Source organism: Heteronotia binoei, chromosome 15, assembly GCF_032191835.1.
Source record: "Heteronotia binoei isolate CCM8104 ecotype False Entrance Well chromosome 15, APGP_CSIRO_Hbin_v1, whole genome shotgun sequence".
Lineage (NCBI taxonomy): Eukaryota > Metazoa > Chordata > Lepidosauria > Squamata > Gekkonidae > Heteronotia > Heteronotia binoei.
Window position 1 is genome coordinate 7,431,178 of NC_083237.1, and position 12,744 is coordinate 7,443,921.

Below are 12,744 nucleotides of genomic sequence, written 5' to 3' on the forward strand. Positions count from 1 at the left end.
AAAGGACACAGACAAACACGACTAAAGATTTTTTTTGTTTAAAACCTTAAAATAAGACCTGCTTAAAACATTACCGCTTGTTGGTCTTAAAAGTGCTTTCTTTGTATTTCTCCCATGGGATCTGGGGAACTAGGCAAAGGAAGCTCTGGCTGTTTCCCTCTGACCCTAGGGGACAAGGAGGGGGAGGAGCCTCAACCAATGGAGAAAATAGAGGTTTTGTTCTGTAGCTCCTGTGCAATTGAGCACGCCTAGCAAATAGGGTTGTCAATCCCCAGGTAGGGACACGGGATCCCCTGGTTTGGAGGCCCTCCGTCCGCTTCAGGGTCATTAGAAAGCGGGGGGGGAGGGGAGGGAAATGTCTGCTGGGAACTCTGTTATTCCCTATGGAGACTTATTCCCATAGGAAATAATGGAGAATTTATCTGCGAGTATCTGGGGCTCTAGGAGGGCTCTTGTTTTAGATAGAAGCACAAAATTTTCAGTATAACATCCAGTGCCTCTTCCCCAAATACCCCCCAAGTTTCAAAAAGATTGGACCAGGAGGTCCAATTCTATGAACCCCAAAAGAAGGTTCCCCTATCCTTCATTATTTCCTATGGAAGGAAGGAATTTAAGAAGGTGTGCGGTCCCTTTAAATGTGATGGCCAGAACTCCCTCTGGAGTTCAATTATGCTTGTCACGCCCTTGCTCCTGGCTCCACCCCCAATGTCTCCTGGCTCCACCCCCCAAATCCCCAGATATTTCTTGAATTGGACTTGGCAACCCAACTGGCAAAGCAAGTTGAGATGCAGAAGGAAACGTATAAGAGCCAGTCGCTTGGCCTGATTCGGCCCCTGGGCTGCATGTTTAACACCCCTGCTTTAGTAGATGGGTTGGAACTGCCTTTCAGTAAGGCCTTTGCAGTCCAGTCGTGCACTCAGGTATGTGTGTCACATACAAACACCCAAAAGAGAGAAGTGACGTTCAGATCTGGAATATCTCTTCTCCTTCTGGGTTAAAAACAAACAAACACGGTGGTCAAACCTTTTATCACAGCTCAACGATGATTTACTGGGCAGGCTGGGGCAGGTGAAATTGCTTCAGGGGCTGGCGAGGACCCCCAAGCCACCATCTTTGTAATAAAGGATACATTAATAATACCCCGCAATCTATCAGGCTCCAAACCTGATAGATGGTTTTTCTGGAAGTGGAGGAGTCAAGGCAGACTGGAAAGAGGGGATGCTTTCGTGTACGACAGAGCTCTGAAGGACCGCACAGTTGTAGCTGTTTGTAGTCAGGTGAGAAGATGGTGCACTCCTGGATTCTCACCTCAGCATTAGGGTTTCCAGCCTCCAGGTGAGGCCTGGAGATCTCCCAGAATTACAACTGGTCTCCTGACTAGAGTTCAGTTCCCATGATGAAAATGGCCACTTTGGCTAGAGTTGCCAGGTCCAGTTCAAAAAATACCTGGGGACTTTGGGGGCGAAGCCAGGAGACTTTGGGGGTGGAGCTAGGAGGAAGGTTGTGACAAGCATGATTGAACTCCATTGGAAACAATGAAGGATAGGGGCACCTTCTTTTGGGGCGCATAGAATTGGACCCCCCCCATCCAATCCTCTTGAAACTTGGAGGGTGTTTTGAGGAGAGGCATCGGTTGCCAATCTCCAGGTGGGGACAGGGGATCCCCCAGTTTGGAGGCCCTCCCCCCGCTTCAGGGTCATCAGAAAGCGGGGAAGGATGAAATGACTGCTGGGCACTCCATTATTCCCTATGGAGACCAATTCCCACAGGAAATAATGGAGAATTGATCCACAGGTATCTGGGGCTCCAGGAGGGCTGTTTTTTGAGGTAGAGGCACCAATTTTGCAGCATAGCATCCAACGCCTCTCCTCAAAAGACCCCCCAAGTTTCAAAAGCATTGAACTTCGGGGTCCACTTCTATGAGCCCCCAAAGAGCCCCCTATCCTTCATTATTTCCAATGGAGGGAAGGCATTTAAAAGGTGTGCGGTCCCTTTCAATGCGATGGCCAGAACTCCCTTTGGAGTTCAGTTCTGCTTGTCACAACCTTGCTCCTGGCTCCACCCCCAAAGTCTCCTGGCTCCACCCCCAAAGTCCCCAGATATCTCTTGAATTGGATTTGGCAACCCTAGATGGCATGCTGCAAAATTGGGTGCATCTACCTCAAAAAAGCAGCCCTGCCCCAGAGCTCTAGATACCAGCAGGTCAATTCTCCATTATACCCTAATGGGAATCGGTCTCTTCTGATGACCTTGAGGCCAGGGAAGGGCCTCCAAACCAGGGGATTGGCAACCCTACCAGCTACCCCCTGGAGGTTGGCAACCCGGAGGCCAGGATGCTTTGCCTTTCCCTCGCCATAACCACTGGCAAGGCTGCCATAACCACTGGCAAGACAGCTGGCCGGCTGTTGGGGCAAAAAACCTGACGGGGTTGCAGCCTGGGCTGGCGCTGGTGGGGATGGAGCGAGAGCAAGGGCCGTGATTGCTTTTCCTGGCTGCAGTGTCTTTGCTTGTACTTTAATTTATATGCAAATGAAGAGGGCGGGCCTGCCCCCTCTGTGCCCAGCGCTACACGAATATTAATTACCTTCGGAGGGGACAGCGGAGCGTGGAGCAAGCTACCCTGCTCCTCCCTCCTTTATCCGAGCCTGGCTTCTGGCTCCTTCCTTCTGTCCCAGCACTTGTTCGCACTCCCTTTCTTTGGGTCCTTCACTCCCACAGCCTTGGCTTGCTTGCTCCAGAGCCGGATTAGCAATAAGGCCAAGTAGGCACTTGTCTATGGGCCTCCATGCCTTTAGGGGCCCCGGGCCAGCTTTTCTCCCCGGTTATCCCCCTGCTTTCAGCCCTCTCGGCTTGCATGCACAGCCAGCGACTAGGCTTGCCAGTCCCCAGGTAGGGTTACCAATCCCCAGGTGGGGGCAGGGGATCCCCCGGTTTGGAGACCCTCCCCCCGCTTCAGGGTTGTCAGAAAGCGGAGGGAGGGGAGGGAAATGTCTGCTGGGAACTCTATTATTCCCTATAGAGATTTATTCCCATAGAAAATAATGGAGAATTCATCCGCGGGTATCTGGGGCTCTGGGGGGGGCTGTTTTTTGAGGTAGAGGCACCAAATTTTCAGTACAGCATCTAGTGTCTCTCCCCAAAATATCCCCCAAGTTTCAAAACGATTGGACCAGGGGGTCCAATTCTATGAGCCCCAAAAGAAGGTGCCCCTATCCTTCATTATTTCCTATGGAAGGAAGGCATTGAAAAGGTGTGCTGTCCCTTTAAATGCTGGCTGGGGCGGATGGAAGTTGTAGGCAAAAAACATCTGGAGAGCTACCATTGGCCACCCCTGGCCTAGGGGCCTCCACGGGGTTTAATCCGGCCCTGGCCTGCTCTCCTCCACAATCCTCAGATCACCGTCTCCTTCCCAGCCTCAGTTTCCCTTGCTCTTGTTTTTTTCCCCCGTGCTCATCTGCTGACTCTTTTTTCACTACTCCGCGTTTCCAAAAATGCTGCTTCTTTCGCACCGTTAGCTCGCTGGTTATTTCTCAGCCAGCCTGTTCTCTCGGCGCTCCACTGACCGTCGCTTCCTCTCTGCCTTTGCTGGCCAGCTGCCTTCGCCGGCTTTCGCTGTTCCCATCCGATTCCTGTGGGCATCCATCCCCCACAGGGCAGGCCCTGCTGCTAGGCAATTGCCTAGGGCGCTAGCCTTCTTGGAGTGCCAAATTGGGTCCCCTCCCCACATGACTCTGAGTTGGCCCTTCTCAGTATCCAAGATTTGACAAGATCCAGGTCAGGGAACAATTTCAAGTTTTATGCTTTTCATTTCCACCCCCCCCCCCCCGCCACAATTCATCTATTTTTGAAAACTGGTTGTCAGTGTGAGGGGGCGGGGGGTATTGCGCCAGCGGTCAACCTTGCCTAGGGTACCAGACAGTCTAGGACTGGCCCTGATCACCCATCTTCGAGGTTCTTTCTAAGGCTCCCCCTCTTCTTGTTCCCTTGTTTCCCCTCTGCCTGCTTTTCTCTCCTTCTTTCTCGTTGCCCTTTGCCAGGCCTTGGTTTTTTGCCTGCACTTCCTGTCTTTTCCGTTCCCTCTCTGCCTCTTTCACATTCTTTGCTTACCCTCTCCCGGCTCTGCTCCCCGCCCCCCCAGCCTTCTTTCAGCACGCATTCATTCACCTTTTCTCATCCTCTCGCCTTCCCACTGCCCTCCATGCGTGCTTCGCCTCCCTTCCCATCTGTACTCGTTCGCAGCCACTTTTTCATTCCTTTGCTCTCTCTCTCTTTGCCTCAAGGTGCAGCCTCCACCCAAGCGTGAAACAGCTAAAGTGCTGATAATTGGTGCCCCCACCCCTGTGGTGCCTGCTAATGGATTGACACCCCATGGCGCAAGAGCTGTGATGGACAGGTCAGGGTACCGCCTCCCTCGGCAACGAGGGCCATGCGGAAAGGGAGGGAAGGAATGGGAAACAGGGGGAGCTGGCTGCAGGATAGGGTTGCCAGATCGGGCTTGGAAAATACCTGGAGACTTTGGGGGTGGATCTGGGAGAGGGTGGGGTTTGAGGAGGGGAGGGGCCTCAGCATAGTACAATGCCATACAGCAGGGATAGTCAAACTTGCTCAACGTAAGAGCCACGCAGAATAAACGTCAGATGTTTGAGAGCCGCAAGACATGAACGTCAGATGTTAGAAAGCCGCAAGACGGACGGAAGGAAGGAAGGAAGAAAGGAAGGAAGGAAGGAAGGAAGGAAGGAAGGAAGGAAGGAAGGAAGGAAGGAAGGAAGGAAGGAAGGAGAAGATAACTGCAGATCTATACCTCGGCCTTGTCTCTGAATCAAAGACTCAGAGCAGCTTACAATCTTCTATATCTTCTCTCCCCCACAACAGACACCTTGTGAGGTGGGTGGGGCTGAGAAAGCTCTTACAGAAGCTGCCCTTTCAAGGACAACTCCTGCAAGAGCTATGGCTGACCCAAGGCCATTCCAGCAGCTGCAAGAGGTGGAGTGGGGAATCAAACCCGGTTCTCCCATATAAGAGTCCGCGCACTCAACCACGACACTAAACTGGCTCTCCCCACTTCGGAAGGAAGGGAGGGAGGAAAAATAGATGGGGGAGGGAGAGATTGAAAGAAAGCAACTTTAACTTTAAATTCATTCTCCAAACCACTGGCTGGCTTGGCTTGGAGAAGTGATTTAAAGAGACAAACGCCTTATCCAAGCTGGCCGATGGGGCTGTGGAGGCTTCAAGAACCACACAATGTGTGTGAAAGAGCCAGATATGGCTTCCGAGCTGCAGTTTGGCCTCCCCTGCTCGAGGTCTTCTCTGAGCTGTGGAGTGGAGACTTGGGCAGAGAGGAGGAGGAGGAACAAGGTATGGTTAGCCCCTTCCCCTCTCTGCACCTGAGACCTGGGGTCTCAACTGGAACCAGGAAGTCAGACAGGGACAGAGGATAAAGCTGTTCCACCTGAAACAAAGGAGGGACATGTAAGAGAAGACAATGGGGAGAATGAGGAAAGGGCAGGTGGAGAAACGAGGAGGACAAACAGAAGCAAAAGGGAGCAAGGGAGAAAAGCCAGGGAGGAGAGGGCTGGGCGGATGAAGGCAGACCGATTGGGAGCGACAGAGCGAGGCAGGCCAGGCTGGAGGAGTGAGAAGGGGAAGGGAGGCATGGGCCCTCCGCCAGCATCACTGCCATGGCCAGGAGATGCCAATTAAGATAAGAGCAGACAATGGTGCCGCGTCCCCAAGATTGTAGCCGGTGCCAAGTACGCCAGGAATAGCAATGAGCTCTGGGATTTGCAGCTCCGCCATCACCACTGGGGGGCACTCTAGGGACTGGGGCTGCGACGGGACCAGGGACAGGCAGCTCACTCGTGCCGACTTCCAAAAACGTTTATCGGTTTGCTGTCGCTTATTTTGCCCACCTTCGGAGACAGGGGCGAGAGACGGGGGGTGGGGGGACGTCTGCAGGCGACTGGCAGACAATGCCAAGGGGAAACATAATTAGACGACGGACGGTGACGCAGGGTGCGCAGAAGGACACCGAAGCGGGGAGATAGAACGAGATAGAGCCGGCGACAGAGAGATAAATGTGCGTTTATCACCACTCACTGCATTCCCAGCACTTCCCTGTGACACGTTTCACAGCCTGTGAAGGGGACGGGGAATAAAAACGCAGGGCCGGGATCCAATTATTTGTCAAACAATGCAGCGATCGGCTTGTTCCTGGGCTCTGTTGGTGTCGGTTGCGTCTGGTTCCTCCATTCGCCGGCCTGCCAAGGCCAACGGTAAACAGCGCTGGTTTTTCCAGTGATGTTTGCTAGCCGTTTCCCTGGTCCAAACAGATTTGACTCAGCCGCACAAAACCGATTCATCCCAGGCCTTCTTTACTCTGTCCAAGGTTCTGCCAACCCCCATCTTGATGCTCGTTGCAAGTCGTTCAAATGGGTTGGTCATGCCTGGTTGACTCAGGGTAGCATACGGTTCTCTGTTGGGTTCAGCGGATTCATACCATATATTCGAGGTTTCACACCAGCAAAGACTGCGCCATCCTGGTTTACGCTGGCCCAAAGGCTTTCGCGTGGGTAAGGGATGCCGCCGTTACCATCTGCTCCATACTGGCGTAATCTGTCACACAAGTTGATCATGCTGGTTTATACTGGCCCAAGGTTGTTTATCACATGGGATGTTGGAGATTTTTTTTTCTCTTGTCCCGTACTGACGAATTATGCCACCTTTTGATTCATAGTTTGTCGCCAGCATTTCTGTTCCTTCTTCACACCCTGCATATTCTGGTACATGACGGGCCACACAGGTATACAGTAGGCCCATTATTTTACATGACTGTTTTCTGGGGGGATGTTTTCCTATTGATAAACCAATTTAGTCCTTAATGGCCTTTCTATCCCCACCCCCTGCTCCCCTTGCTTCAAACCATACTTTGCTCTCCTGTAGTTTCCCAAAATGAATGATTTCCCGATCTGGATTGTTGTGGCTTCCTGCTGGAACAAACGAGGCTTTATGGGTTTAGTCTGATCTGTTCTTTTCCAAATTGCTCTTCTTCACAAACCCCCCTCCTCTTCTGCCGTTTCCTCCAAAACTTGGTAGACTCGGCCCACGTCTTCCCGGGAGACACAGATCCACCCGTTTTGCTCAACGTGGTAGAGGTCAACGTTGCCTCCAGAGTAGGCATCTCGGCAGGCCGCGTGAGCTACGGCCTGGCGGGCCAGGGCAAAAGCCTCCCCGACTGGAAGGTCATAGCGGTAGGCCCCATCCAAGACAGCGTAGGCATAGGGGGACCCGGAGCCGACCGAAAAGACATCTCCGGAGAAGCAAGTACCATCGCTGTACACGTAATGCAATCCGGGCCCTGTGCGGTCCCAACCACACAGCAGGGTGGCCACGCAGAGATCTTTGCTGTGGCATCCATGCAGCAGACGAGCCAGCAGCTTTGCTGCCCCGGCCACGCTGGGCTGCTGCCCCTCGTGGAGGTGCCTCAGGCGTAGGGAGCAGCGCAGAATACGGAGCCAAGCGGCACAGTCTGCAGAGGTCCCGGACGTGGTCGCTATCAGGTGGCGGTGGAGCGTGATGACCTTACGGGAAGCCGGATCGCAGATGAGGCTGCCGCAGGAGGAGCGTGTATCTGCAGCCACCACCACCCCGTGGCTGCAGCGAAACGCCAGGGTAGTTGTGCCATGGGATAGTAAGAAGGGTGGGCGTACTGTCCTCCGGCCGGGGGGTGACAGAGGCCAACACGGTGACTGTGAAAGGCGATTCGTACCCAGAATGTCCTGGAGAGCCATTGCTGAAGAATGCTGGAAGAAACTGGAGAAGAAGACTTATAAAGTGGTGGGGATGGAGGAGAGAGAGAGAGGGATGGGTCAGGTAAGGGACATGCTTCATGACGAGGAGGATGGGGAGGACAAGCAGATAATGTTGCTAGAAAATTGCTTTGCCAGATGACAGGTTATGACTTGTTTTTTGCTATCTGCTGCTTTCAGGTATCAGGCAACCGAAAGAGGCACAAGATGTGTTTACTTGAAGCGTGATTTCCACTGAGTCCAGTTTGGTTTATTCCCAGGTAAGAGTACCTAGGACTGCAGCCTTAAAAGGAGGGGGCAAATTGCAAATGGCAGAAAGAAGTCAAAAGGGAGGGAGGCGTCAGTGGGAGGTGTTAGGAAGGGAACTAATTAGTTGCTCCCATGCAGAGGTTTGTGCTTTGCTTTGGTTTCAAAGCTGGAGCAGGTTTCTCGGAGTATTTACGCAACGGGATCCCCAATTGTCCATTTCCTGGGTTTGCACTGCTTTGCTGTGATCTCTCTCGAACCGGGCTTCTTCTTATCTTTTTTTTTTTTTTGAAAGATTGTAGTCGAAGAGCTGTGTACATGAAAAGGTGTGCCTTTTACAGATCCTACATGCATCTGCAACATTTTCCTTTTCCAAATCCTGGCATTCTTACCTGGCACCAGAAAACTTTTTACAATTGACATATCGCTATAATGCTACTAATTCCTCTGAACTCACAGTTTGCATTTTTTTTTTCAAAAAAAGTAAAATCTTTAGCTCCATCCTCTGCAGATATAATGCCTTTCCCCTTATATCTCTGCAATGAAAACAGACAGTTTGTTTTACTTTGAAGGAATGATAGCTGGGAATTCAGAGGACCTAGCAGATAGATCATTATAACTAGGGGCTTTTTTTTGTAGCAAGAACTCCTTTGTATATTAGGCCACACACCCCTGATGTAGCCAATCCTCCTGGAGCTTAGAGTAGGCCCTGTACTAAGAGCCCTGTAAGCTCCTGGAGGATTGGCTACATCAAGGATGTGTGGCCCCGTATGCAAAGGAGTTCCTGCTACAAAAAAAAGCCCTGATTATAAGATTTTAATGCTATAAAAAGGTAAAGGTAGTCCCCTGTGCAAGCACCAGTCGTTTCCGACTCTGGGGTGATGTTGCTTTCACAACGTTTTCACGGCAGATGTTTTATGGGGTGGATTGCCATTGCCTTCCCCAGACATCTACACTTTCCCCCCAGCAAGCTGGGACCTCATTTTACTGACCTCGGAAGGTTGGAAGGCTGAGTCAACCTGGAGCCGGCTACCTGAACCCAGCTTCCGCTGGGATTGAACTCAGGTCGTGAGCAGAGCTTAGGACTGCAGCACTGCAGCTTTAACACTCTGCACCACGGGGCTCTTAATGCTATAACTAAAAGTTAATTGCCAGTCTTTCTTAAAGCCCTCCAGGGAAATGGGAGAGGGGTAGGCTGAGGCAAGGAAAGTATGAGGAAATATTCCAAAGCAGTTGGATCATGAGGGTCCTCCACTGGCACTGTGAATGCCTCTGTGTTCATATCGGCAGGGCTTTTTTGGTAGGGAAAAAAAGCCCAGCAGGAACAAATTTGGGTATTAGGCCACACCCCCTGATGTCGCCATTGTTTTGCTCAGGGCTTTTTTTAAGAAAAAAGCCCAGCAGGAGCTCATTTGCGTATTAGGCCACACCCCCTGATGTTACCATTATTTCACGCAGGGTTTTTTTTAAAGAAAAAGCCCAGCAGAAACACATTTGCATATTAGGCCACACCCCTGATGTCACCATTGTTTCACTCAGGGCTTTTTTGTGGGAAAAAACCAGCTGGAGCTCATTTGCATATTAGGCCACACCCCCTGATGTCACCATTATTTCACGCAGGGTTTTTTTAGAAAAAGTCCAGCAGGAACACATTTGCATATTAGGCCACACCCCCTGATGTCGCAATTTTTTCGTGCGGGTTTTTTTGCAGAAAAAGCCCAGCAGGAGCTAATTTGCATATTAGGCCACACCCCCTGATGTCACCATTATTTCGCGCAGGGGGGTTGTGGAAAAAGCCCAGCAGGAGCTCATTTGCATATTGGGCCACACCCAATGGGGAGCCAGCCAGAACTACGTTCCTGCTCGAAAAAAGCCCTGAAATATTGGCAATAAAAACGACATGGAAAATCGTTGACATATGGAAGCAGCTATTCACAACATGGCCCCCTCCCTCTGCTGAAAGAAAATGAAAATCCTGTTGTAGCAGGAGCACTTCCTCTTTCCTTTTCTTTAAAAAAATTCCTCATGACAACCAGTGGGATGAAATGTGGCTCTGTGTGCTGTTATTGGCTCTGTGTCCTTGGGACAGGCCTGCCTGCGAGGTATGGAACTCAAATATACGTTTAGTTGCAGCAGCGTGTGATTCTCTGTGCAGAAGGCAGATGTGACACGGCCTCTTTTTGGTGGAGGCAACAATCGGCTTTCACATCTGGGCTCCAGGGAAGCTGCTTTGGGACGATCTCTGAGAACAGGCTGACAGCTGGACTGATGATGCTAGACATACCAAATATGCTTTTGCAGCGTGCAACTTTGTTCGGAATAGATTTTCTCTTTTTTTTGCGCTCAGTTCTTCGCATCTGCATCGCGTGGGCCCGGAACCGCTTGTCAGCATCAAGCGAAGGCTTTGGATGGCCACAACCGACACCCCCTCTAAGCTGCGGAGCCTTGTATGTGAAAATTGTACTTTATGAGCTACGGGCATGAAAGTTGGGAGCTACTGCATCAATTAGTTTGCTCTGGGGCCATTTTTCCTGAGTCAAGACAAAAATGTGTGAGCTGGAGGCTAAATAACTGTGAGCAGTGTTCCCTCTAAGCTGGGTTAGTGTGAGCTAGCTCACCGTTTTTTAGCCTCCAGTTCACACATTTTTGTCTTTGCTCAGGAAAAATGGCCCCAGAGCAAACTAATTGATGCAGTAGCTCCCAACTTTCATGCCCGTAGCCAGTTTGGTGTAGTGGTTAAGTGTGCGGACTCTTATCTGGGAGAACTGGGTTTGATTCCCCACTCCTCCACTTGCACCTGCTGGAATGGCCTTGGGTCAGCCATAGCTCTGGCAGAGGCTGTCCTTGAAAGGGCAGCTGCTGTGAGAACCCTCTCAGCCCCACCCACCTCACAGGGTGCCTGTTGTGGGGGGAGAAGATATGGGAGATTGTAAGCCGCTCTGAGTCTCTGATTCAGAGAGAAGGGTGGGGTATAAATCTGCAATTCTTCTTCTAAATGTATGCAGTAGCTCACTATTTTAACGCCAGTAGCTCACAAAGTAGACCTTTTGCTCACAAGACTCCACAGCTTAGGGAGCATTGACTGTGAGCCAGCTCACACTACCTCAGCTTAGAAGGAACACTGGCCAAACGACCGTTGCACATTTCAGCTGGTCCCCAGCACAGAGAGGGTTATTACTCCTTACTCCCCACCCCACAAGTGATAGGGGACGCTTCCCTGTCAGTGGCTGTCACCCTCCACTGCCTCCTTTGTTTCCCAGAAAAATGCAACGCTGCGTTCCCCAGCTGCGTCTATCCTGAATTTGGGGGTAGGGCAGGGAGGCCAGAATATGTGCGGAGGGAGCGTGACTGGAAACAGAAGAGTGAAAACCAGCTGCATGCTATAGTGCATTTTCTAGCTGTGATTCAGCTGCAGGAAGAGCTGGGGTTTTCGTTCCAAAAAAAAGGAGAACATTCGCGTCTTCTTTGCACCAGCATTTTACCACCAGAAGAGCTTTTACTACTGCTGAAGCTGCATTCGTTTAGTCGCAGTTTGAGGTTAAATTCAGTTGCGTTACTCAAGACAGAGCCTTCAGCCCATTTCAAAATACCTCAGGGGAACTGCTGGAAATTGTACTGAGCCCTGGGCGCACAGGAATTGGGCAATTCATAAATTCAAAGTATAAATAAATAAACAAACCGAGGCTCTAGGGATGGCACGGACAACAATATTAGGCCAGAGCAGGGGTGGCCAAACTTGCTTAATATAAGTCACATAATATAAATGTCAGATATCTGAGAGCCGCAAAAACACAAATGTCGGATGTCGGAAGGAAAGAAAGAAGGAAGGAAGGAAGGAAGGAAGGAAGGAAGGAAGGAAGGAAGGAAGGAAGGAAGGAAGGAAGGAAGGAAGGAAGGAAGGAAGGAAGGAAGGTCAGAGGAGGGAGAGGTGGGAAGAAAGCAACCTTAACATTAAATGCATTCTCCAAACCACTGGCTGGCTTGCCTTGGAGAAGTGATTCAAAAATGAAAATGCCTTCTCGAAGGTGGCTGACAGGGTGGCAGTGGCTTCAAGAGCCACACAATATGTGCGAAAGAGCCACAGTTTGGCCACCCCTAGGAGGCTGAAATCAGTTCCTAGTTCCTTATTTGTGACCTATTCATGAAATCATCCCCAAACATTGAGGTGAGTTTAAAAGCTCTGAACCCCAAAATAAGGTGTGGGCCACCATAAATGAGACACCCCCACATTAAGGAGACTCTTCTCCTTCCAGGGGGCAGTTGGGTGTTTCCAGGGTTTTGTTTGAGCAGGAACGCTCAGGAACACAGTTCCAGCTGGCTTGGTGTCGGGGTGTGGCTTAATATGTAAATGAGTTCCCGCTGGGCTTTTTTTAAAAAACAAAAAGGCCCAGGTGTTTCCTAATCCAAAGCACAGGTCTCATGCCAGTTGTTCCGAAGCAGATCAGCTCAGGACAATCACACAAGCAGACACTAGGGTTGCCAAGTCCTTCCGCTGCTGCAGGGGTGGACTGTTGTGCGTGTGGCACAATGACATCACCTGGAAGTGACATCATCGCAACAGGCCACCCCTGTTCTAGCAGTAGATTCCTCAATGATCTTGCCTAATCACTGCTAATAATACAGTGGGTTGTATTATTGATTTCATGTCATGGTGAGTTCCACAGGAAAAGCTAACTTCCTTAGGCGTAGGGTT

The 12,744-nt window shown here is 50.8% G+C and overlaps 1 protein-coding gene across 1 annotated transcript; it reads right to left on the reverse strand.

Moving 5' to 3' along the window:
• Window positions 1-7,046: 7,046 nt before the first annotated feature.
• PSMB11 (proteasome subunit beta 11) lies at window positions 7,047-7,787 on the reverse strand. Its single transcript, XM_060256517.1, has one exon. The coding sequence runs from the start codon at window positions 7,785-7,787 to the stop codon at window positions 7,047-7,049; it is 741 nt and encodes a 246-aa protein (XP_060112500.1).
• Window positions 7,788-12,744: the final 4,957 nt, after the last annotated feature.

Bases quoted from the DNA above. Each gene is read 5' to 3' on its own strand.
- PSMB11 (XM_060256517.1), bottom strand. From the start codon at position 7,787: ATGGCTCTCCAGGACATTCTGGGTACGAATCGCCTTTCACAGTCACCG.